Genomic DNA, 25,433 nt, shown 5'->3' with positions numbered 1-25,433 from the left:
GCTGAATTAAAATATACTCAATGTGACATTATCCTTACCCGGAAAAATGTATGTATTTTTAAAGAACTTGAAACATCTCCATTAGAGATTCCTTTGTCATTTATAGACGTATTTGTTTTTTGCTTTACAGTATATTCTTTCCTACATATTACAGAAACATCTAATTAAAGTGTTAATGCCTGGAGATGGTATATTCCAATAGTATAATAAATGAATAAAATAAAAACATAGTTTTTGTCATCAATGATGGAAAAAAGGGAAAAACACGGACATTTCCTTAAAACTCTTTCTAAACTTATTTTCAACAGCTTTTTAACAAATTTCCGACGGCATCTAAAGGCACCATGGGACTGACTACATGGAGACAGGAGCAAAGAGCTGCACTGACGGTGACAACTATTTAAAAAATCCTAGGAATCCATTGATGACCTGAGTCTGTTTTCTGAACAGTGTTAGATAATAAATATTTAGTGTTTATTTGATTTTCCAATTCAACTTTCACTTTTTAAAAGTATTGCTGCCTTTGATTTAATCTACAATGTATCTGCTTTTGGGATCAGATCGTTGGCTTTTATTTTAATAGGAACATTATTTTCAGGTTTTTATTAAGATGTTTACGTACAGAAGCACATGGGATAGTTATTTTTGTCTAAATACAATCAGTGCGCATAAAAGGAAAGGACAAAAATAAGGGTTATTTTCTATCCATGCCACTAGGTGGCAGAAAACATGAACTTTCAGCCATCATCCTGTTGGAGCAACTTTAGATATAAAATGACTACGTTGGTTTTTGTTTATTTGTTTTTTCATTTTAGAAATCCCCCCTAGTTTAATTCTATTAAGCAGAATTTAGAGAATTATGGGTTGTATCTTAATATCTTAAGTAAATATAAAGATTTTCACCTACCACCATGTTTTCTGGGGCCTTTCAACTTTGTTGTGATATATTATTATACTAACTGATGCAGTTTAACAATGCATTGCATAGAAGATACACTTGCTCTAGATTTCAAACTTTTTGCATAGAATTTAATTGTATGGAAAAGACTGTAGGAAAATGTATCCATTCAGATTCTTAAAGTGACCCAAAAATCCACCAATATACCCAGAAAAAGTGACAAAAAGCCTTAATTAAAGTCAAAACTGTGTTCCTAATATGGAAAAATGTCAGCAGCTATTCAAAGTAATAGTTTCAGATGAACTGAAGAACCCTACACCCAAGCCCTGTGCTATTTCTGTGGTAATCATACACATAAAACATTAAGACACCTTACACAAAAATCTATCCATTGTGTTATGAAAATACTATATATATATATATATATATATATATATATATATATATATATATATATATATATATATATATATATATATGATTTAGCCTGGTCACATTTAGCCTGGTCACATTAAGCATTCCCATTAGTGAAGCCTACTTCTTTTCAAACATGTGATTGGAGCATGGATAAGCTAGTTAACAGATCCATGGTAGGTAGAAGACTATCTATCTGCCAGCTTCAGTTTCTGTTTGAAGCAAATTACTATTTGAAACAATGAGATAATCAAAATTTGTTGCATAATTATATTTTATCCATAAATGCTATGTTGGCCGACTTGGCATAAGATTAGGATCTCTAACATGTGAAGGGAAGATAAGGATGATCTTTTTCCCAGACTACATGCTGTTAGTGGGTGGGTTATATAAAGCAGGAAGTGAAAATCCTGTCTTCAGAGGTGCAATGATTAACCAGTGTTGATGTTTGACTTATCTGACTGTGCATCTCCAAAATGGAAGCTCTTTTGTTCCCAGTTGCCATAGTCCACTTACGGCCATCTGTGTTTTCACAAAAGAAAGAGTGATAAACACCTTCCGGGGTCATTGGAGGTCAAGGTTTACCGTTGCATGATGATTAATGATTAATGTCCCATGATTCAATGGACAAGAAGTTTATGCTTCTTCTGACAGAAAGGAGTCAGATTACTGCCACACAAGGCTAAAGCCTCCTGCTTACCACTGAAAGAACAACTAGATGACAGGGCAGAGGAATGAGGGGACTTGAGCTCTGATACTTTAGAAATGTTTGTATTCATCTGAGTAAATTTGAAATTTAAGTTTATTAATTGAATTAAAAACAAAGGCATTCATTTAGTCAGTTTTGCCACAGTACCCTTGTTTTAAACCAGGCATGTGAGATATATTCAACTGAAATGGCTTCCAGATAAATGATTTGTAAAGGGTCAGAGTCAGACCAGAGTTGACGCCCAAGAATACAAACCTGTCTGTTGTCTTTCTATTTGCAGTATGCAAGGCACACCCTTTTGCAAAACACTTCAGAGCTTTAGTAGAGAGATAAATGATTGCATTTCCGTCATCCGTTTTAGAGGAGACGTTTCCTTATAGGTGGCAGCATGTGCTGCTGAGTCATATGAGAGGGAAATATTTCACAGTAAGTTTGAAATGTTAAGACCAACTTGTGGTTAAAGTCTACGATTCTTAAAGAAACTGCAGCTAAATGACTGTTAGAGGTGTATGGACCACACTGGAAAAAATGTTTCCATTCACATACTTAAAGTAACGCAAATATACCCCACAGAACTCATAAAAAGCCTTCATTTAAGTCTAAACTGTGTTCCTTAGACGGACCAATGTCACTACAAGCTATTCAGAGTAGTAGTTTTAGATAAGCTGAAGAACCCTACACCCAAGCCGTCTGTTATTTCTGAGCTCATTCCACTAGTGGTGTCAGTGTTCATGCTGATTTTGCAGGGCGCTGCTGTTGCCACGCTGGGGATCTTTTTAAAGAAATCTTCCACCATGCGGAGCATGCGCGTCTTCATGTTGCTCTGATTGGCCAGCCATGGGGGAGGAGAAAATTCCAGGGGGCCCTCATACACTGCTAAACAAAGGCAGCACTGACTGATCAGCCTAAGTTAACCAAGATTTGGGGTCATTTTTTCTCTCTCCCTCTTTCATAGGACTGTACAGATTTTCTCCCTGAAAGGTTGCTTTCGATAAAGTGTCTGTTTTGATATGAGAGTATTTGCTTTAGGTCTGTTTGATTGTTTTTTTTTTTTTTTTTTTTTTTTTTTGTTAGTTGCATAAGTATTTCCAGATTTCAGGTCATGTGTTGCACATAGAAACATCTGGATCAGCTCCCAGGAACTGGTCACATGCTGATATTTAAAAGCCAGAATGGATGTAAAACTATTCAAATAGAGATCAGGTCAAGGGAAAATCAATATCAGCTAGGAGAGCTAGAGCAGTCCGGACCATAAAAGATCAAACTAAAATACAGCCATAAACTGCAAGCAGGGTATATCAAGAAAATCTCAGAGTAATAGTGACCAATTAGCAAAGTAAATAAGGGTTGATTCCTGATTGATTATAGTAAAATGTTTGTTCTTTACACAGTAAGCAATTATTTGTGCTGCGAAAAACATGGGGAACTCAGTCTGCAATATTTCGATCAAAAATGACTCAAAATGACTGACTGAGCAACATTCAGAAGTGAGAAATCTAGAGATAACTGTTCTCCCTTTAAAACCAATGAGGTGGTTAAAGCTACGAGGACACTTAGAACACTGCAACATACTGTAACTCTAGAGGGTTGAAAAAGAAGGTTAAATTAAATGAAAACTTCTCTTTAATCAAACCAACACCTTCTACTTATGTGTCATCTAGTGATTCCTGACCAAGTGTGCAGAACTGAAGCTCTGGCCGGAGATACTCTGGACTGACTCCTTCATTTAACCAATTCTTCCTGCTTTTTGTATGAGAACATAAGAGTTTTATCTCTTTCTTCTTCCATTTACTATTCATTTTAATTCATTATATAACAATGTACTTATTTAATAAGTTTAATTCATTTCTGATTTTAATATACATAATTTAATTAATCATAACATCAATGGTTATAATAAAAATGGGCATTGTTATCTGAAAAAGTTTCATTAAGGGGGTTATTGTTGCTGGTCAAGCCCAAATAACTTTAGGCAACCTCTGTTTGGTTCATGTGATTTACTGAGGCCATATAGCCACATTACTTTAAGGTAGACTATAAGCCAGAATTTACATTTCTTTTTAAATCAAAAGGTGTAAAAATATAATAACTACAACACTAACATGGGTAGAGAGTGACAGCGGGAAATGGAGGAAACCCTTTAGTCCAAAAGAGTGAGAGTTGGAAACAGCACTCTGAGTTAGTAACCAGGTTTACTCAATACATAAAAAAAAAGAATAATTAGAATTGCTTTTGCATTTGTTATGGTAAATGATCTGTAATAATATAACGCTTTTTCAAATCAGGAGACTTGACCAATGCACTTTACACCAAATTCAGTCATTCACACGCTGATGGTGGCAGACCACATTGCAGCCACAGCTGCCCTGGGCCTCACTGACAGAAGTGGGGCTGCAGTACACTGGCGCCACCGGGCCCACTGACCACTTTCAGTATACAATGTGGGTGGATATCTGGGGGAGTGGCGGCCTAATCTTTAGGGCATAGAGCTTGGAATTCTAAGGTTGTGAGTTTGAAACCCAATCCCACAGACTGTCACTCTTGCTCTCTGAGCAAACCTATAACCCCCGATTGCTCCCCGGGCGCCCCACAATGGCAGCCCACTTTTCCTCCAAGCGGATCGGTTAAATGCAGATTTACATTTGTCCAATGTGAGATCAATAAAGTTCAACTTATAAAGTGTCTTGCCCAAGGACACAACATTGAAAGCCGGATTCTGGAAATAAACCGTCAACCCTTCGATTGCAAGGCAAATTCCTACATCCGACATCAATGTGACTGTTTTTTATTTATTGAATAAATAAATAAAAAAATTCACAATATATACTGTAGGCCTACATCGATTTGACAATAGAAAACACTCAAACATTCCAGAAAAAAATCAGTTGATTTAAATTAATTTATAAAGTAGCAAAAGAAACAAAAATATGGGAAGACAGAGGAAAACAGCCCAAATGTGTTGAATCATGTTGTTGTTTTTTCAAAGAAACAAAACAAATTGAGATGATGAAGATAAAATTACCATCATAAAAACTACCAGAAGAGATGCCTATTTAATGGCATGTTATCAAGATTTAAAAAACAAACTAAAAAACAAGCATGCTCTATTTGGATCATTCATGATGCATAATATACTTTGCTAGTGCAGGTTGAGTTGTCAGAATACCTGAGAATTGGACAAGATTTACAGGGTATTATTTAATGCTGCAACTTTACATATAAAAACAAAGTCAAACAAAGTACCAAAAACAGTATTATTTGAATATAATATTCTTTAACCTAAAGAAAAAGATGATTCGAAATTATTTTTGTAATATTATTGCTTAGGCTATTTGGCATTTTACGGAAGAGGATTAGGGCCGCTGAAAAAACAAAAAAAGTTAACAGATTTTTAAATTTTATCTCGGTATAATATGAGAGAAAAGTCAAAATTCTGATTTTTTTCTCAGAATCCTGACTTTAATCTCAGAGTTCTGACTTTTATCTCAGAATTGTGGATCTTAATGTAGATGGGCACCATGAAGGAAGAGATGTGGGAGCACTTAGCTTCACTGACAAAGATGCCAGTTGTTTGGGAGGGCCAGTAACACAATGGTTCAATATGACGCAATTAGGCACCTTTTTACATTTCCGAGGAGTCCCTGGTGATGCTATTTCATTAACAGAAGAGGAGAACATCATTAAAACAAGAGAGCTAATCTCTAAAATAGACATGGCTACAGCTTGATGCTAACACGTTTGTTAGCTGTCAGAATTCAGTCAAAATTCTGAGAAAAAAAATCAGAATTCTGAGATTAAAGTCAGAATTTTGAGATTAAAGTCAGAATTCTGAGATTAAAGTCAGAATTCTGAGACAAAAGTCAGAATTCTGAGATTCAAGTCTGAATTTTGAAATCAAAGTCAGAGAAAGTAAGAAAAAAAAAGTTAGAATCAGTATTCTGAGATTTATTTGAATTCTGACTCTTTTCCCATATTAAAATGAAATCATATTTAAAAGTCAGTTAACTTTTTTATTTTTTCAGTGGCCCTAATCCTCTTCCATAGAATTTTGATTGAAAAAACTATTAAAATATAAATTAAAAGCTTGATTTTCTGTATTCTGCTCAGGTGCAAAACATAACATAATTTTGTCATTTTATATATTAATATTATTTTATAATTATTCATTTCCCCCCTCTTTTTTCACTGTTAAAACGTGTATTAGGTCAGTAAACTTTAGTTTCTGGGTTGTTTTCTGGCTCCATGAGTTGCCTGTAGCTGGATTGGGCTGTTAAAGGAAGTGGGGTTGTTTTGGCTTTACTGTACGCTGAGAGGAAAGTGGGCAGAACCGTTGAAGGATATGATCGCAGGCAGAGGCGGAGAGGAGGACAGACACAGAAGAGGAGCGAGGCGGGAAGGACGGCCAACATGGAGACCGCGAAGAAGCGGCTGGAAGATCCACCAAAACGACCAAAATCACCCAAAAATGCGTCTGAAACCATCGCAGACAGCGGGGGGTAGCCGAAGCTGACGAAATGGGTAAGAACCTGGAAGAAATTTCGCATTATTAGACGAAAAATACGAATCAAGCGCGCGGCAATATGGTGGAAAGAACGACAGTTAGGCGCAGTGTTGTAAAAATGGCCATGGTGTGCTGTCTGCGAAGAATGGAGAAAATCCTTTTCATGCTGTTTAAAGCTTTCAGTTATGTTTTAGTTTATAATTTTTACATGTTTGCCATCAGTGTTTTGAGCTAACTCTGTTCATGTGTGGACGAGTATGTTTATTCTTCAAGTTTTTCGAGTTATTTTAACCTACGCATTTAAAATTTGCTTTGTCCTTGAGAGGGCAAAATGCCCTTCTCTGGTTTTACTCGATAAAAATAGCCAAATTATCTTTATGTTTCGTTTTTAAACGTTGGAAGGATATCTGTTGACACCAACACAATAACCTAATGCACATTTTTGTTTATTTTCTGTTTATTCAGTTTTTGTGCTTTTTCATCGAATTGGAAGTGACTGAAAAACAATAAAAATAAAATCCTTTTAAGTGTATTCATTTCACTGAGGATTCAAATACAACTTGTAGCAGATTTTTAATAAAAGGGCTTTTTTAAATAACACTTCGTCATTTTAAACAATAGTAACCTATTGTAAGAAGGTATAAAAAACGTTAAAATTGACTTTTGATACTAATTGCTTCATTTTGGACCTCACACATAACATTTAACTAGATTGTTAAGGTAAATGTTCTTTATGTTATAAGAGCTTAGATATATGTCGAAATACTAAATAGGGTGTTGGCTTTTAACCCTTTGAGATACTGAGTAGAGATGTAATATCATTATTTACATAATCTTTTCTTTTTATAGGTGCATTACTTCTTTAATGCATGTATAGAAAGAATATGAAGTCAGAAATTCTTAATAAACTTATGTTAATATGAAGGAAGATCTAATGCATGGAAAAAAATTAATATTGTCTTAATTTCTGTTTTATGGGTAGGAATTTTTAAACATGTAGTTTCAGAGACAAAAATTGTATTGAATTATATCAATTCTTAAATTAACTATTTGATTTAGGCAATACTTTCAAATCCAAAGGATTAGTACCACTCTGCACATAGACAAAATGTCGACTGTAGGCTGTTCTGAAATGGGTGTCACGGTTTCAGACAGATTTACATGGATTTTGAACCACTAAAACACTCAAAAATCAAACATTTGATTGACTACATATGCAAATACTTGCTCAGTACTTATAATTCCTCAAGCAGTTAAATATAATTTATGTTTGGGAATATGAAGAATATCCCTATAACATGTTTTATTGGAATCATTATTTAGGACTTAGCAGAAATTAATTGCATAGCTAATCGTAATTATGCTTTGTTTTTTTCCGCAGTGATCCACTCGGTTTCGCAGAGTGCGTGAAAGAAAGACGGTGGTTACGAGTATGGAGAAAGGTATGTTTTATTTGAAGAAATATTTGTGTGTGTGAGTAACCAGTAGGGTGTGCTGTTGTCTCCTGTCTTTTCTGAATTATTATGTTTCTATTTTTAGGGCTAGCCACCAGCAACTGAAGAACTTTGAAAGATTCATTCAGCAGTGGGAATCTGTAAGTATTACTTTTAATTGGTATTAAAAAAAAAACCGTTAGAAGATCGCATAAATGTTATTTCTTTGATATGCTAATAACTTCTGATTTAATGTTAGTATCAGTTAGAGAAAGAAATCAAAGATGTAGCGAAGGACTAGTTGCTAATTAAAGTATTTAATTACAACCAACCTAAACCTAGTTAGCATACATACTGTCTAGCATGAACATAGGTTCACTTGACTAGAACTATTTTATAACAGATGATTGTATTTCAAACCATAACGTGTGCCCCCTTTCGACAGAATGAACAGGAACGTATTTTTCAATAGCCCCTTTTCAAAGTTCGCTTCCACCATTACTTCGCTAACTAGATTAAACGTGTACGACTTCGGTTACGCATAGTAAACAATGGTGCATGTCACATGATAATTTGTAACTAGCATAATGGATCCAAAGTTTATAAGATGCATTAACTATAATTTAGTAATGCCCCCCCACTTCACAACTACTGAACAAACTGCCATGTAACCTGGATCCCCCTAAGTGAGACTGCAAGCCATAATAATGACGGAAAGTCAACTTCGCTACCGGATGTCATCATTGGCAATCAACATCTGACCTGATGGACTAATGATCATTTTTATTGATGCCTGTACATTTGTTCATGTCTTTAAAATAACTAGCTAGCCTATATTTACCAATATTAATTACAATTAAGCACAAATGACTAGCTTATATTTTAGATTACCAATAAACTGATGTAAGAATTTTTTCAATTGTAGTACAGTTTCATTCTGAAACACAATGACGGGGTGGACTTATACTTTTTTTTTTTCAAAAGGCTCTCGCCTTAACATTTTGTAGTATAAAGTCCTATTCACACAATTTTGACTCTACATTTGGACCTCCCACTACCTTATAAATGGCCTTAAGGGTTCATTATGCGTAACACACAGACATACTGTGCAGAAAATAAAACGCCACACTACAGGTTGTGGAGTTTTTCCACAATGTGTTGATATTGATTATATTTATGAGCTACATCACGGGATGTATGTAGACGTTTACATTTGAGAAACCTCGCCAGCGGAGCTGCTGCTTGTTCGGCGCGCAGATCCGTCCGCGTAATTGAAAATTTTCCTAAGTGGTCCGTGCGCAATATCTGTGCGCAGAAGGGATGCCGAGGGCATAAACCAAGCTCCACTCTTTGGCTATCAATGTTCGCGCAATAATAGTACTTTTACGCAATGCCATGTCTTGGGACAACCTATACAGTGACAAGAATGCTACTGTCTGGCAGTCTTTGTCACTGAATCTAACAATGAATACACAATTAATACAGCTATGTTGATAGCCCCCCACAACACACACACGTTCACACCTACCCACCAACTCTGCTCTACGAGTCCCTTCCTCACCAATCCAAAGGTAGAATATTTATAAAACTAAAATCAGTTCACGTAATTTTGCACATTACACATTACTATGCAGTACAAACAGTGTTGTAGTTCAAGATTCACCCATCCTAAAATGAAACTTGGGTTGCCCCTAGGGGTGTCCTGATACAACTTTTTCATTTCCGTCATACCCGCATTGCAACTTTTAGTATTCACAGATACTGATGTTGGGCCGATACAATATCATCATTAATCATACATACTTTTATTACGTATAATGTCTAATAAAAAGATTTGATTGAGTTATATTTCTCATAGTGGAACAGTAGTTCACAACAGCTGGTATGAGGAAAAAACCGACTTGTTTGTTACTCACCAAAGAGTTACATAAACTTTAAACAAAGGCAGATAGAAACAGGGCATTTTTATCGGCTTTCTAATATCTGAGATTTCAGAGGCAGGCAGATACACTATATTGCCAAAAGTATTTGCTCACCCATCCAAATTATTTGAATCAGGTGTTCCAATCACTTCCATGGCCACAGGTGTATAAATTCAAGCACCTAGGCATGCAGACTGTTTTTACAAACATTTGTGAAAGAATGGGTCGCTCTCAGGAGCTCAGTGAATTCCAGCGTGGAACTGTGATAGGATGCCACCTGTGCAACAAATCCAGTCGTGAAATTTCCTCGCTCCTAAATATTCCACAGTCAACTGTCAGCTGTATTATAAGAAAATGGAAGTGTTTGGGAACGACAGCAACTCAGCCACGAAGTGGTAGGCCACGTAAACTGACGGAGCGGGGTCAGCGGATGCTGACGCGCATAGTGCGAAGAGGTCGCCAACTTTCTGCAGAGTCAATCACTACAGACCTCCAAACTTCATGTGGCCTTCAGATTAGCTCAAGAACAGTGCGCAGAGAGCTTCATGGAATGGGTTTCCATGGTCGAGCAGCTGCATCCAAGCCATACATCACCAAGTGCAATGCAAAGCGTCGGATGCGGTGGTGTAAAGCACGCCGCCACTGGACTCTAGAGCAGTGGAGACGCGTTCTCTGGAGTGACGAATCGCGCTTCTCCATCTGGCAATCTGATGGACGGGTCTGGGTTTGGCGGTTGCCAGGAGAACGGTACTTGTCTGACTGCATTGTGCCAAGTGTAAAGTTTGGTGGAGGGGGGATTATGGTGTGAGGTTGTTTTTCAGGAGCTGGGCTTGGCCCCTTAGTTCCAGTGAAAGGAACTCTGAATGCTTCAGCATACCAAGACATTTTGGACAATTCCATGCTCCCAACTTTGTGGGAACAGTTTGGAGCTGGCCCCTTCCTCTTCCAGCATGACTGTGCACCAGTGCACAAAGCAAGGTCCATAAAGACATGGATGACAGAGTCTGGTGTGGATGAACTTGACTGGCCTGCACAGAGTCCTGACCTCAACCCGATAGAACACCTTTGGGATGAATTAGAGCGGAGACTGAGAGCCAGGCCTTCTCGTCCAACATCAGTGTGCGACCTCACAAATGCGCTTCTGGAAGAATGGTCAAAAATTCCCATAAACACACTCCTAAACCTTGTGGACAGCCTTCCCAGAAGAGTTGAAGCTGTTCTAGCTGCAAAGGGTGGACCGACGTCATATTGAACCCTATGGATTAGGAACGGGATGTCACTTAAGCTCATATGTGAGTCAAGGCAGGTGAGCAAATACTTTTGGCAATATAGTGTATATGCTGCATTTACACTACTCTGAAATCGATCTGTGGCGAGTTTGGATCCAGCTTGAATCAGTTAACCGTGCCAAGCTTGGTTCTTACGTCCATTTACACATCACACTAGCACGGTTCCTCGCCTCCTTTTGGTGGTCCTTGATACTACAGCTCTCAAGGCAGTAATTACTCAAACAAAAATGGTGCCGCCCATAACATTCAGGATATAGGCCTGATATCGGATAGGAAAGTGCTAGTGGCCTTAATCATGTGTGACACCTGGGTGTTGTTTTTACAAACTTGATTTTAACCCATTGATCTCCATAGGTAGTGTTTTCTTTTGCCCAGTTTCTTTTGCATCAATCAAAAGAATTTGTATGTTTCACTCTAGGGTTTCATTGTTCTTAAAACCTTGAAAGCTGCTTATGTAGACTCTCCGTTTGTATTCATATCCCGTGCTAGCTAATAGGAAAACTTGAATGAAGTAACCCTTTTTAACGTTGGGAGGGCACCAAAGGGGTGGTTTTAAAGGGAAAAAAAGCAGGATTTAAACAAGTGGGCAGTTGTTACTGTTTGGTTACTGCAACTCTCTTTTCCCTTCTGTGATGACAAACACCCTCTAAGCTCATTACCGCCATCTCAAGGTGTCTTACTTTTGTTAACTGTAACATACCTAAAATTGTGCTTCGCTAAATATCAATTTTATTGCAAAGGCAATTGATTGCTTCCTATTTGGTATTTGAAATCTTTTAAACAAATTGTGGCCCTAAAGTTAATCAATGTGTTTATTTGAATGTTTAAGTACAAATAATCTAATCTGTGTTACCTTCAATGTTTGAAAATATAACTATGTCTGTTGTTGGAAATCAATATTAAACACAACCTTTAGTTCATAAAATGGCCAACAATGTTTAAATTTTAGGTTCCAAAAACTTATTTAACGAATTTTAAAAAGGAGAAATTTATTACATATATTCTTATTAATGTAGTTACAAATATTTTACTATTTTTCTATGTTAAATCCTTACTCTGCACTACATTTTGAAACCATGTGATATTGGATAAAGTGTTGCAAAGAATAACACAATGAATAAAAAAATGCATATATCAAAATTTGATGCGATCCTGCTTCGAGTTCAAAGCATATATAAACCCTAGATGATGAGTAGTCCATCCAACACGTGTTTAAAAACAAAACAAAAAAGGTTAGGGTTCCCTCTGGACAACATCTATGTTTTTGCTACTTGGTTGTAGTTTCTTTAAGCCCCGTTCCACAGCATTACTAAACAAAAGAATGAGGAGATTTTGACATTCAACCACTCGAGCTCCCAAACGAGCTGAACAGTAAAAGACATGGCAAATGATGGACAAAATAAAATTAGTAGACCAACGTTGAGCAAAGTTTATTGCTATTCTAATGTCTTGGACTACAGTAGACATAAAATCTAAGATTAATCACCCGTTGTTCTTCCTCTTTTGATATTCAAAGTATATACTCATATTACATGTAATGTAGGTCTGGTTAGTGTTCAAGTTGGAGCCGTACTGCAACTAACCGCAGTGAAATTAATTTTATGTTGGATATTGGATTTTTGCCCCTGTGGGTTTGGCGGCTACCTTCAGTTGAATACAAACCTCTAACCTGTTTCGGATATTTATATTGTGGCGGGATGTAAAACAAGTATATCTATTTAAATCGTAGAACAATGTCAGCATTTTAAGCTTTTGTCAAATTATTTAACTAATTGAAAGTTAAAACTTTATTGGGTACCATCTTATCTTTTAAATAGGTATAGCATGTAATTTTTATCTGTATCTATGTACACTTTGACTCCTTGTTAAATGTATATACTGTAAAGAAAAAATTTTGTAGATCTTTCTGAAGTTGATGGGCTATCATTAATAGTTTCTTTTTCTATGTCACAGCATAGACACAGAAGATCTGCAAGAAGATGGTTCCAGTTCTGAAGAGAAAGAAGACAACTCTGTAAGTTTTTTGTCATTGAAATAATTGATTTACTCACTCTTATTTACAAGCCATATAGAAAAAGTTAATACTTAGTTTCTTGTAATAGAATTGGGAAATCCCACCAATTCACTATGGTTCTAGTTATGTTGAAATTTAGTGCTAAAGATTGGCCAAAGAAGTACATGTTAGGTTGAAGCATTATCAGACTATGGGTCTCAGGGTATTTTATTACTAGCACATGCATAATGTAGCTAACAACTGACTTAGCTATTGATGAGGGTTAAAGAAGGGTTGGTTTTTGTTTCTTTGACATTGAATGTGTTGCCTCCTGCTGGCATCTGTGAGAAAAAGCTATATTTTCCCACAAGCCCCCATTACTATTTTGCTGATTTAAGGATTTTTTTTTTTTATATGTATGTAGAAATCCTTAATACACAAATTTATTTTGATGTGTATTGCTTTCAAAAAACAACAACACAATCTGGAGGCATAGTTTAGTAAGCACAGACAGAATAACTGCTTGATCTGAAATTGTAAGATAAGAGTTGATATTTATTGGTTTAGAATTTCAAACGATTTCGATTTGTGATGTGAGATGTTTGCTCATCTGCTGACTCAGTGGGGCAAAATTTAAATTTTGTTAAACCGTTGCTTTTATCCAGCGTTTTCTTCCAAATGAACAAGTTTTATGTTGGACAATACATGCATTTGCCTCTTAGTGGCCACTTAATGACTTTTTTCGGTTTGGTTTTTCCAAAAACCAATAAACTTAGGGCCAATTGTTTATTTATTTAATACAGAAGTACAAAAAACCCATTCATGTCCAATACACAGCAAATAATTAGGGAGTTGCCATCTTGTTGCTTTATAGATACCCTTATGCTAACAAGTCTAGTGCACTATTCAATGACTTATTTAGCCCATTGTCATACCCACTGTTATTTACAGTTTGCAAATTTTTTTTAACCCAAAGTCTTGCTTGATACTTTTAAATATTATTGCACAGTAGTAGTATCATTCACATGGCTTGTGTATATCACTACCTGAACTGAAGACCGATCCGTACCATCAGCTCATTTGCGTATGTGCAACCAGATATACATCCGGGTTGCCCCTTATTTTATTTTGTAAAAAAAATACCTAAATGACATTTTTCCCTCCTGAAAAAAATAGTTTGTGTACTAAACTATAACCTTTTAAAGGTTAATGAATGTATTTCCTGAGAAAATAAATGCCCTATAATCCTTTCTGTTTTATCAGTTTTCTGTCCCCGGTCTGCACCGGAAATGGGACCCTACGCTAACGGGATTTAACTTTTCCAGCTTTGGATTCAAACATTAATCTAGTCTTTTTAAGTTTTATTTTTTCTTTTCGTGTTAACATTATGGTATATAATGCGCAACCTAAAGTAAGACACAACTAAACTCTAGATAAACTGCTCCAAGCATGTCTGATGATGTCAGACAAGCAGTTTAACGGAGAAAATGTAAAACGCATAAACATTTTGTCAAAAAAAGTCAAAAAATTTTTTAAAGATGTGTATAACCATTCTTGAGTGAGTCATGGATAGAATTAAGTACTTTTAGTACCATAATTACAATATTTATGGAAACCCGGATGTATATCTGGTTGCGCGTGCGCAAATGAGCTAATGGTACGGATTGTGCTTCCAAGATAGATCGGGTAGCGATGGCGCACTTTAAGTTCTATTGAAATCTAGCTAAATGTGTAGTCTGTCTTTGTATGCTTTCTTCATGAGGCTAGCCCTTAATCACGTTCCTTTCTGTCAGCTTACAATTCTTTTGTTTTTTGTTTATTTTATCCTATCAAGACTCCAATCAACTGGATATTGCTGCAGTGGAGACAGCGTTGTTTAACGCGAAGATGACAAGCGATATGGCAGTTAGCCAAATATTGTCAAGATAAACCCCTTTTCTAAGTGGACTTTGCCAACGCATTTGATTTATATACATTTTTTTTTTCCAACCATGGACACTGGATCTACGATACTGGGAGAGGAAAAATCAGCTTTTGTACTTAAACGTTCAAATGTTGTTTTAAATAAAGTTGTGACCTAGTATATATTAAGATTCTTTATACTTTTTTTTTTTTTTTTTTTTATTAGCTGCATTCCTGGAAAATGAAATGTTTATTTGGCATGTTTCCGAGTTTTGATAACACTCGGAAAGAGGTTACTTTTTCCGGTTAAATCGATTTTAAGTGATTTACTTTTTTGTCTCATGTTGGTTTAGCATGACTTTTTCCCCAACTGCAATCAATAAATAATTTGAATTATTATCAAAGGTTACGTATTTAATCGATAAACGAATATAATCAATTATTATACTTGGTTTATAACTTGGATTTCCCATAATCGTAGCTTTTAAAAGCGTTATAAAAATGGCTATTTGTAGCCTTTCTTCCTGTCTAAGCAGGAAGTGATGTAATTGCTGCAAAATATGTAGTTTTTACAGTCCAGCTATTATAAATTAATGTCATTGTGGAAAAAATGTTTTCTTTTGGGGGTTGTTTTGCAAGGGTATAAAAAATATATTAGTTTATATAAAGTACAATTTTAACATACTAAAAGGGGAGGGACTTAGACATCACCTGAGTATGGGGTAAATGGAAATAACGTCAATCAAAGGCAAGGCTTTCAGAGCAGGGAAGGAGCTCTAGATGGCGGCTGAGCCTTGGAAAGGCTGCCCTAGGTTTTGTCAGACCGATTCTCTTGCACGTCTTCGACCCACGCCGTTTTTTTTTCGTGTCAAACATTAGTTTGTGTCTACGCGGTCACTTTTTATGGGTATTTTGTTAGTTTTTTGCCGTTTTTGTGGTGTTTTTCGAGCGCTGTAGAAGCCGTCTGTGCTGGCCGTGTGCTTGTCGTTGTTTTCCATACTGGGCTCCGGCAGCCATGGCGCGACTCCATTTTTAGTCCGCTGCTCTTTGCCTCTGTCGCTCTGTCAGCCACTGCAGACTTAAGGCCTGAATGCTTTTTCCAAACAAATTCGTTGTTGTTTTTTGTTATTTATAAAGTTATCCGTTTTACGAATTGCCTTTTTTAATCCAAGTTTGATAAATATTTAAAACTGCGACGAAAGAAAAAGGGAAACAAATACATGTCTTGTTGGTTAGCACCCTTTCTCACATTGATTGGATTTGTTTACATTTTGTAAGTACAAATTTACCTATTTTCTTTTTTTTAATATTCATTTTCTTCTGCTTCATGCGATGACGCAGTTAAAATTCACGGCATGCGGTTGTATCTGGAAACTATTTCGAAGGATATACGATTAATATTTGACTTCTATCATTACCTACTATAATGGTTAACTTTAACTTCAATTAAATTATGATTTTCAAATCAATCGGTTTATTATTTTCTGCTCCTGTGTCGCACCGGCTGGGTTTTATCTGCAAGCTGACAAAAGGCAATTTGATGGGACTTGTAGGATAGTTCACACATCCCTCAAGTTTTTGACAGTAAATACCAGGACAAATCACCTCCATCGAGTTTTCAGGATACTATCATGATGAAGAATAAAAATAAAAAAGAGGACGAAGGATCAACTCAGAGCAACGCTTCAAGGTATGATCCATTACATTTTACACTACCTTTTCCCCCCCACAAATCTGGTTTGTTTACCTTTTCAAGCATGGTTGATCACCTGTGTTGCATCTGCAACGTTTCAGTTTAAGTTCACCAGTGTCATGAATGACCTTGCTATTGTTTAATAGCCACACCCTGATTTTTTCTGCCATTTCTTATACTCCCAGCACTCAGGTTTTTAGGCCTGTTGTTCAGACATCGTTTCCCACAATATGTAGATGTTGTACCACAGGAAATCTCATGTGTCCTGTACTAAACTGTAAATGAAATGTATTTGTTTTGGTGTAAAATGACCTTGTCTTAAAAGTTGGTGCTGCATTGCACCACTTTATAAATATTTAGATTCCATTTATTTCACAAACCTTAAGCTACCCTTTGGATGTTTTTATTTTTTAATAGGGTGTTTTTGTTTTTAAATATAAATGTATTTTTTAAACTTTCGTGAAAAGTGTTTGCTTATGCACAGTATTTTTGTGCTGATTAATAGGAATTTACTGAAGACTATTATTGCAGAAATGAAAGTTTTAAAACTTAAGTGCTATACTTTTCCTGTTTTGTCAGTATTTGTATGTTTGACATCCAGACTTAGCCTTATATTTGTGCCCAGCTGGAAATAACTCTCAATATGAAAGAGTATATATTAATGCATTTTTAACTGATTGAGTTGTTTTTGCACTTTTTAAAGTTAATACATTTTATTAAAAAAAACGAAAACATTTCTGTAATCTGTATTAGGAAATTAAGGCTGTTTCTTAATATTTGATGTTTTTTTTTTCTTTTTTTATTCACTCTGTTAAAAACTGTTGCTCAATAACATTTTATTTACTAATAAATTTTACAATCATATTAGCCTGAATGTATATTGTGATATTGCTTCTTTTTTATGTTAAAATCGGGATTCCGAGACATCTTTTTAATTAAGTTTCAGAAGAGGTGGAGACATACTTTGATGAATAAAGCCAAATGTCATCTGGTTTACAGTGTCTAGACAATGCAGTGGTGTTGGGGTCAGATCTGATCAGCAGTTTAAAGAGATTTCATTCTCCTCTGATACAGATGATGTGTGCCTGTTTTCTTCATTCATAGGGTTTATTGACCTCATATCAAATTTCCAGTTGGATTAGATATCCTTGCTTTTAGATTAAAACACCAGTGTAAACCACATGCAGCTAATTTCTCTCAGTTTTTCACTGACAGTAAAGCTGCAGCAAGTTACATCAGCTTTGTAGTCTTCTGCATGATCTTCAGGCAGCCATTTTAGTATTTTTAAGATGAGAGTAAAATGGTGTCCTGTGATTAAAGCTCAGCATCTTTTCACAATTGTAGATCAGCTCATTATGCAGTTGCTGCAGCTGATGTAGCAGGAGGAAACTGAGTAAACGTGCACTATATGCAATAAAGGCATTAAAAAAAAGCTCAATTTAAAGATATTCAGAGTCACAAAATGGCCCTGGCTTCGTGTGGCTAGTTTCCTCAGTCGTCTGTATTAAAACTGCTCAGAACTACATAAGAGGAACAGGAAGTGAGCAGGCATTAGTGGAGCCTGCGTTAAGCGCTCTCATTGGTTTTACGTCACCCTAGCGTCACACAAGCCAATAACAGCTCGAGAAGAAGGCTATGTCCCACCTCCTAATGTAGCTCTTAAAGACACAGTTCCAGTTCCGGCAATAGATGTTTGTTTTTATATTTCTACATTTAAGTATAATTTTTACATTGCGCTATTTTAACAGTTGTTTTACCTCTGCATTTATAGAAAACTAAAATTATAACAGTAAAAAAAAAATAATTGAAAAAAAAATAATAATAATAAAGTGGAGCACATTAAGATGTGGTTTCTTTTAAAGTTGGGATAAATATGCTTATCCCAAACATGGAAGTACCTGAAGCTTTTTATTTCTCTACATCCAGACATTAATTCAGTTAATCAGTCACGAAACTATCAATGACTGCAGCCAATAGTGACCCCATGTGTACAAAGGCGGTACTGCATGCAGCAAAAGCTGGTTTAAATACTAAGCATTTTCAGCAGATCCCTGTATTTACAAGCATAATAATAATAATAATAATGTATCAACTAGTAGTGGTTTTTATCTAAGCATACCCAAATTGGCCCTTTGAACCTGATTGATTGGTATTCATATCATGTTAACAGGTTTCCTGTTGTCAAATGCAAATGTTTCTTAATGCCCTACTTAAAAAACAACAACAAATACCTTGCTCTTAATTCAAAACATAGTCATGTGATGAATGATCATGAGTAAGTCAGGTGAGGGATATGGATAATAAGGTTAGGATGGACTGGTTGAGTCCTGGCTCCATTTGCTTCAGATTTTTACTGATCATTTTTGCAAGGGCTCATTTGAAAACGGAACATAGGCGGAACCATTTATTAACGACCTGTACACTTCATGTAAATCCGGACTTTGGTTGTTGAGCAATTCTAGTATTTGAAATAGCTGAAATTAATTTCAGTTGGATGTGTTTCCTGGTAAAGACCTGCTTTTTTAAGAGTAATCCTTACATTTGAAGTAATTATTTAAGCAAGAAATGATCAGTACCAAAACTATATGTGCTTTTGTTGTTTTGGTCTTGTTGAGAATCATCTCATTGTTTATGAATCTCAAAAGCCAGACGTTCTGGAACTAAAACAGACCCCCTTGCTAATTCTCCCTGCTAATTAAGCTTTAGGTTAGTTTCCCAAAAAGAAAATAAAAAAACAATCCACTGGACTTTTATTTTCTAAGTTTGAAAACATTTCGCTTCCTATCCAGGAAGCTTTTTCCATTGAAAATGTCAGGAATAGGCTTTGATTTTGAGGTTTTATACAGTAAAACAAAACCAGCACCAGCATTTAGGTTGGTTTATTTAGAATACAAACGAATAGAAAACCAGTCAGATTTATACTAGGATTTTGTTGAAGAGCATGGGATTTCTCTGTGTCATTTAACCAATTATTAGCATGTAAGTATGGATGTTATTGAACAAATATGCATACTTTGACACAGTGGTCACCAACGCGGTGCCCTCAAGGACCACATTGGGGGCCCTCAGAGTCTTCTAAATAAAGAACAACCCACCAGTGGGCTAAGTTTGAAATTTTATTTTATTCTGTTGCTCTTCTTTTTAATCATTTATAGAGATTTCAAAATGTCAATGTCTAAATAAACTTAGAAATGAACAGAAACAATAAAAATATGTTGATAATGAACCAAGTTTAGGCTAATGCAAACCCTTGCAGCTCATGGGTCAGTAATGGTAGCCCTTCCTAAGTCTCGGTACCCTTGAAGTGGCCCTCAGCCTTAAAAAGGTTGGTGACCCCTGCTTTGACATGTGTAAGAGAGAAATTCAGCAGTCACATTGAGACACCCCTTTGACTTGTTTTATTAAAAGTTGGAAGTACTTTTACTCTTAAAAGGCTTTTAAAGTGGACCATTAAAAAAATCCACGATTAAGATGACTGCTCTTTACAGACGCAATGTAAGCAGAAAGACCATGTTAGGACCTCTAAGAAATGTTAGAGAAGGGTCAATAAGCTGCTTCTGATCCAAGCTTTTTCAGATTGGTTACTATGAGTAAAAAGAAGAAAACTAAAAATGGCTTCAGGCAATCAAAAGAATCAATGCATTTTATTTTTTTATAGCAATTCAGCCTCAGAGGAGTCCAACCACTCTGCGTCGGAATCAGGGAGTCAGTCAGAAAGCGAGCATGGCAGCGTGAGGCGGAGATCCCACAACTCTGAGTCGAACAGCTCCTCCGAGTCAGAGAGTCGCTCCGAGTCGGGGAGCGAGTCCACAGAGTCCAAATCCCAGCAAGCCGCTTCAGAGGCCAAAGACAAACCTGTCAGGAAGAAGGAGCGCCTGGCTGATGTGAAGAAGGTAACAAAGGGTAGAACATGCAAAAGTATTATAGTTTAAGTGTTTTTTTCCTTCACTCTTAAGATAATTTTGTGAGTGTTGGACTAGAGCTCCACGTATGTTGGTTCTGAGCAGGTTGGTCTTGGACATGTTGGAAGATTAAATAGTTCAAGGAAGAAGGTAGTAAGTTACCCTATATTAAGCTCATCCTTTTTAGGTTCTAACATTTTTACAGAATATATGATTCAGTTAATCTCCAGGCATTTTAAGAATAATTATTTTCAGTTTATTGGCAAAGACATTACTTTATCATGAAAATGTTGATTATATTTTTTTGTATTTTGATTTACCATATATCGAGGCCCTTTGTGGATGCATTAAATGTTTCATTCAGCCTTCAAGCAAAAAATATATTAAAAATGAACACTTATAAATGTACCTTAGTATTCATAGTAATTTACTGTAGGGCTACAACTATCGGTAATTTTGCAAATCAGTTATGCTCTCGAATTTCTTCGATTAGTTGATTAATAATTGGATAGAAAAAAGGTTCCTTAAGACTTTTTATAAAATTAAACCAGGAAAAATTTTCCACTGGAGGAGTTCTGGATGGAGCATATTGACAGACGAAAACTTGTTTTTTGTCTTAAATGCAAGATTTTGTAATTTTTTTTAATATTCTTTGTATATTTTACTGTCTCTATAATCCAATTAACTATTAATCGATTGTTTCAGGCCTAAATCACTGTAAAAACTTTACGGTAACCAAGGCATCGTTAACCTGCAAAATATATATAATATTACCAGATAAAGTAAGAAAAAAAACAGCTTTTATCATTCAAATTAGAATATAAGTACCATTTGCCTTTTTGACTATAATTGGGTCGGTCATATTATACCATAATACTCATTGCTGTATAGTGTTGTACATAGTTTAGTGAACAGATGATTCAAAGACCAATTGAATTACATTATATTTGGACCAGTCTGCCCTTTTTTAATGTGGTTCTACTTAATACCTCCTTAATAGTTGAAAAAATTACTGAGTTTTTACTTCTAAATCCTTCCCTAGATTGTAGAAATGAACAGGGTATTATAGAATTGCTGATCTTTGAGAACCTGGGACCTCTTGCTAATGCAATATTGGTTTTATCCTAAATTGTCATGAATTTTGAGTATCCTTCGTATTAGATGGATATCAAGTCTGCAGACAGTGATTAATGTCGATTATATATCAAATTCTATCTCATAGCTGTGTTGTAATTTGTGTTTCCAGATGTGGGAAGAACACCCAGATGTGTACGGTGTCAGGAGGTCCAATCGCAGCAGACAGGAGCCAGCTCGTCTCAACATCGGAGCTGAGGTAGGCGGCTGTAAAAGAGGCTGTAGGAGGAACTTTAGTCTGCTTATCAGCCATTAGCCTCTTGTGCCATCTAGTGGACATTCTGTGCAAAAGATGCCTCTTTCTGACTCATCTGCTCCCTTCACAGGGCAGCAGTGACTCTGAGAGCGAGAGCCCTAAAAGAAAATCTTCTCGATCAAAGAAAAAGGAGTAAGTGGAAGGATCTGGAATACTTTTTATGTTGCTTATATATTCTACCATTGCCATTTTATTTGAAAACAGAGATTTTTATTTTTTTAAGCACTTCATCCATATAGTTCACTTTGGTTTTCACATGTCATTCTTTAGCCAGTTTGAGTCCATGTTGTGAATCTTGTATAAATGGGTATCTGTTTGTCTCAGAATAGGCCCAGTTTGTGCCTATCAGCCAGGTTATGTTCTACACATGAGTCAAATTTGATTTATCGAATCAGCGTCTAATTCAATCTGACTGAGATTAGCCCCTTGTGGCTGCATTTTAATTATAGTTTGGAGCGCGAGCAAAAGCAGCTGTAACAGGCCTTGAGGGTGAACTTGTGGCATTTCTTTGTTATAAGAAATATCTGGAAAGATGATGACTCAATTGATGAAGAGGAGGAGGATGAGGAGACATCCGACAGTTCAGACAGTGAGCAGGAAGAGAAAAAAGTTAGATCCAGAAGACTTCCTGCTAGAAGGTAAGAGTGTAACAAAGCCTGGCCATCAGACAGCTACCCACAGCATTCTCTAATCACCTGATAATTTACCACCCATTCTTTGATTTTTCCTTTTTAATAGTAACCAAACTGCTCCAACCTGATGTACTGTTGTTGGGAAAAAGTGTTCACACCCCTACCACAAACTGCAATGTATTTTATAGAGATTTTCTGTTAAAAAATGAACACTAAAATTGTGAAAGGAGATAAAGATATTAGGATTTTTTTTCCCATGCATTTTTCCTAAAGGACAGAAAGTTGTGCTATCCATTGCTAATCAGCACCTTTTCCTGCAATACCCCTGAATAAAACTGAGGATATGGTTGAAGCAGAGTTTGGATATAAATATAACTTATATAACTTGAATATAACTTGAAATATAAATATTTCAAGTTATATTCACCTCACAGGGTACAAGTTAAAGGAATAGTACACCCAAAACATGATTAGCCTTCATTTTCTACTCACCCCCATGCTGAACAACACTCTGGAGTACCTTTTTGATATCTCAAATGCATCTGGAGATCTGGGAGGCTTCTTGCTGTCTGCTGACTTTCAAATAATGGAGGTCTATGGTGCCCGAGGCAGAAAGGTCCATAAAAGTCCACAAAAAACGTGTCAATATTCCTCCATACTGCTCGTCCAATGTATTCCAAGTGCCCTGAGTGGGTAGCGTCCAGAATTTACTCGAAACGAAGTCATTTAGAATGTTTCTAGAGCATAAACAGTAGTGTATAGGATTTCCTGAAAGCGCGCACATGCGCGTTCACGATGCTACGGAAGCCGGCAGACCAAACCAGCGCATTCAGCTCGGCAAAGAACTCGTGCTCTTCCTCAACACTGAAGTCCTCAGACATTTTTCTTTCGTTGTTTCTTTCTTTGCACAGGTAAACAGCACATTTCTTCTTCTACGCTTGCATTATTGGCAGAGCAGACGCTGAATGCGCACTTTCATCTGGTTTGGTCTGCCGGCTTCCGTAGCGTCGTGAGCGCGCATGTGCGCACTTTCAGGAAATCCTATACACTACTGTTTATGCTCTAGAAACATTCTAAATGACTTCGTTTCGAGTAAATTCTGGACGCTACCCACTCAGGACACTTGGAATACATTGGACGAGCAGTATGGAGGAATATTGACACGTTTTTTGTGGACTTTTATGGACCTTTCTGTCTCGGTCACCATAGACCTCCATTATTTGAATGTCAGCAGACAGCAAGAAGCCTCCCAGATCTCCAGATGCATTTGAGATATCAAAAAAGTACTCCAGAGTGTTGTTCAGCATGGGGGTGAGTAGAAAATGAAGGCTAATCATGTTTTGGGTGTACTATTCCTTTAAGGTATTTCTATGATATAAAAACTTTTTTAATTTTATTACTTTGCGTTGCTCTATCACATAAACCCCTTTGAAAATACATTAAAGGTTGTGGTTCAACGTAAAATAATGAAAAAAGTTAAAGGGGTGTGAATACTTTTGGAAGGCACTGTAAAAGTCATTTTACCTTGTTGTATTTTTCTGAAGGCTTCTGCTTCCCTGCTCTCGTTTTTCCCCGCAGACCTCAGACCAAAGCATCCAAAAAGCAGCAGTCGCAAAAAGGACGGAGGTCGAGAAAACCGGAGTCCTCAGCTGAGGATGATGATGAGGACGATGATGAAGATGATGATGACGATGATGAGGAAGACACTCCAAAAAGGCAGACTCGCCGAAGAGGAGCCACAAAAATTAAAAGGTGATTTTTCTTTTCTGAGGGCAGAGTTCAGAGATTTAAACGTTTAATCCTGAACTGAGGAGCTCCTTTAAAAAAAGAACTAATTATCTTTTCTGACAAACTTCATGTTTAAACTTGTAAAGAGGTTAGTATTTACTGAGATTCACCGTCTCCTTGTGTCCTTTAAGCTATAAAGAAGATCAGCACGACTTTGAAACAGACTCAGACGACCTGATTGAAATGACCGGAGATGCTGGAGAGGAGCAGCAGGACGACGACAGCGAGACAATCGAGAAAGTTATCGACTGCAGGATCGGCAGAAAAGGAGGTGATTCCCCTTTTCCCTTAATTCACAAACGACGTAGAAACAAAAATGCTTCGGCTTTGTTTTTGTTTTTTTTTAAGTTCATGTTTGGTCTCTTTCAGCCACCGGAGCGTCCACCACTATGTACGCCGTGGAGGAAAACGGAGATCCGTGTGAAGGTTTTGATCCAGACCAAGACGAAGGAGAGACTCAGTATCTGATAAAGTGGAAGGGCTGGTCTTACATCCACAACACATGGGAGAGCATCGACTCCCTAACGCAGCAGAAGGTCAAGGGGCTGAAGAAACTGGACAACTTTAAGAAGAAGAATGATGAGCTGAATGCTTGGTGAGTGTACGCGCCTTTTTATTTTTACATTGCATTACACTTAGTATGTTTTTTTCTGTGCTCAGCGCTTAGATCTAATTTGGTATTTTCTTTTCAGGTTAGGTAAAGCATCTCCTGAGGACGTGGAGTTTCATAACTGCCAGCAGGAGCTCACATCTGACCTGACAAAGCAGTTTCAAATTGTGGAGCGAGTCATCGGTAAGAAGTCAGACACTCCTTAGGATGTGAACCGTCAGGGTTATATCGATAATCTCTGATCAGTACCAGACTTTCTCATTTAAATTCTATTTACTTACAGCTTCTGCATAATCTGAACATTAAAAAAAATCTGTAATTTATATTATTGTCAGCTTTAAATAAGTATGGGAGGAA

At 36.5% G+C, this 25,433-nt stretch overlaps 1 protein-coding gene across 1 annotated transcript in view; it reads left to right on the top strand.

The window, feature by feature from the left end:
- Nucleotides 1-6,353: 6,353 nt before the first annotated feature.
- Nucleotides 6,354-25,433, top strand: part of chd2 (chromodomain helicase DNA binding protein 2) — a 34,782-nt gene continuing 15,702 nt past the window's right edge. Inside the window, exons 1-13 of the mRNA XM_038268790.1 lie at nt 6,354-6,539; nt 7,904-7,964; nt 8,062-8,116; nt 13,120-13,180; nt 14,994-16,751; nt 20,413-20,647; nt 21,903-21,989; nt 22,117-22,178; nt 22,565-22,684; nt 24,257-24,430; nt 24,598-24,737; nt 24,836-25,061; nt 25,159-25,259. Coding sequence (XP_038124718.1) covers nt 16,693-16,751; nt 20,413-20,647; nt 21,903-21,989; nt 22,117-22,178; nt 22,565-22,684; nt 24,257-24,430; nt 24,598-24,737; nt 24,836-25,061; nt 25,159-25,259 — 1,204 coding nt within the window. The 5' untranslated portion in view covers nt 6,354-6,539; nt 7,904-7,964; nt 8,062-8,116; nt 13,120-13,180; nt 14,994-16,692. The remainder of the gene's footprint in view (nt 6,540-7,903; nt 7,965-8,061; nt 8,117-13,119; nt 13,181-14,993; nt 16,752-20,412; nt 20,648-21,902; nt 21,990-22,116; nt 22,179-22,564; nt 22,685-24,256; nt 24,431-24,597; nt 24,738-24,835; nt 25,062-25,158; nt 25,260-25,433) is intronic.

Source organism: Cyprinodon tularosa, unplaced genomic scaffold (assembly GCF_016077235.1).
Source record: "Cyprinodon tularosa strain WSP-4 unplaced genomic scaffold, ASM1607723v1 ctg71, whole genome shotgun sequence".
In the NCBI taxonomy this organism is placed as follows: Eukaryota; Metazoa; Chordata; class Actinopteri; order Cyprinodontiformes; family Cyprinodontidae; genus Cyprinodon; species Cyprinodon tularosa.
This window is presented reverse-complemented; position numbering and strand designations above follow the sequence as displayed.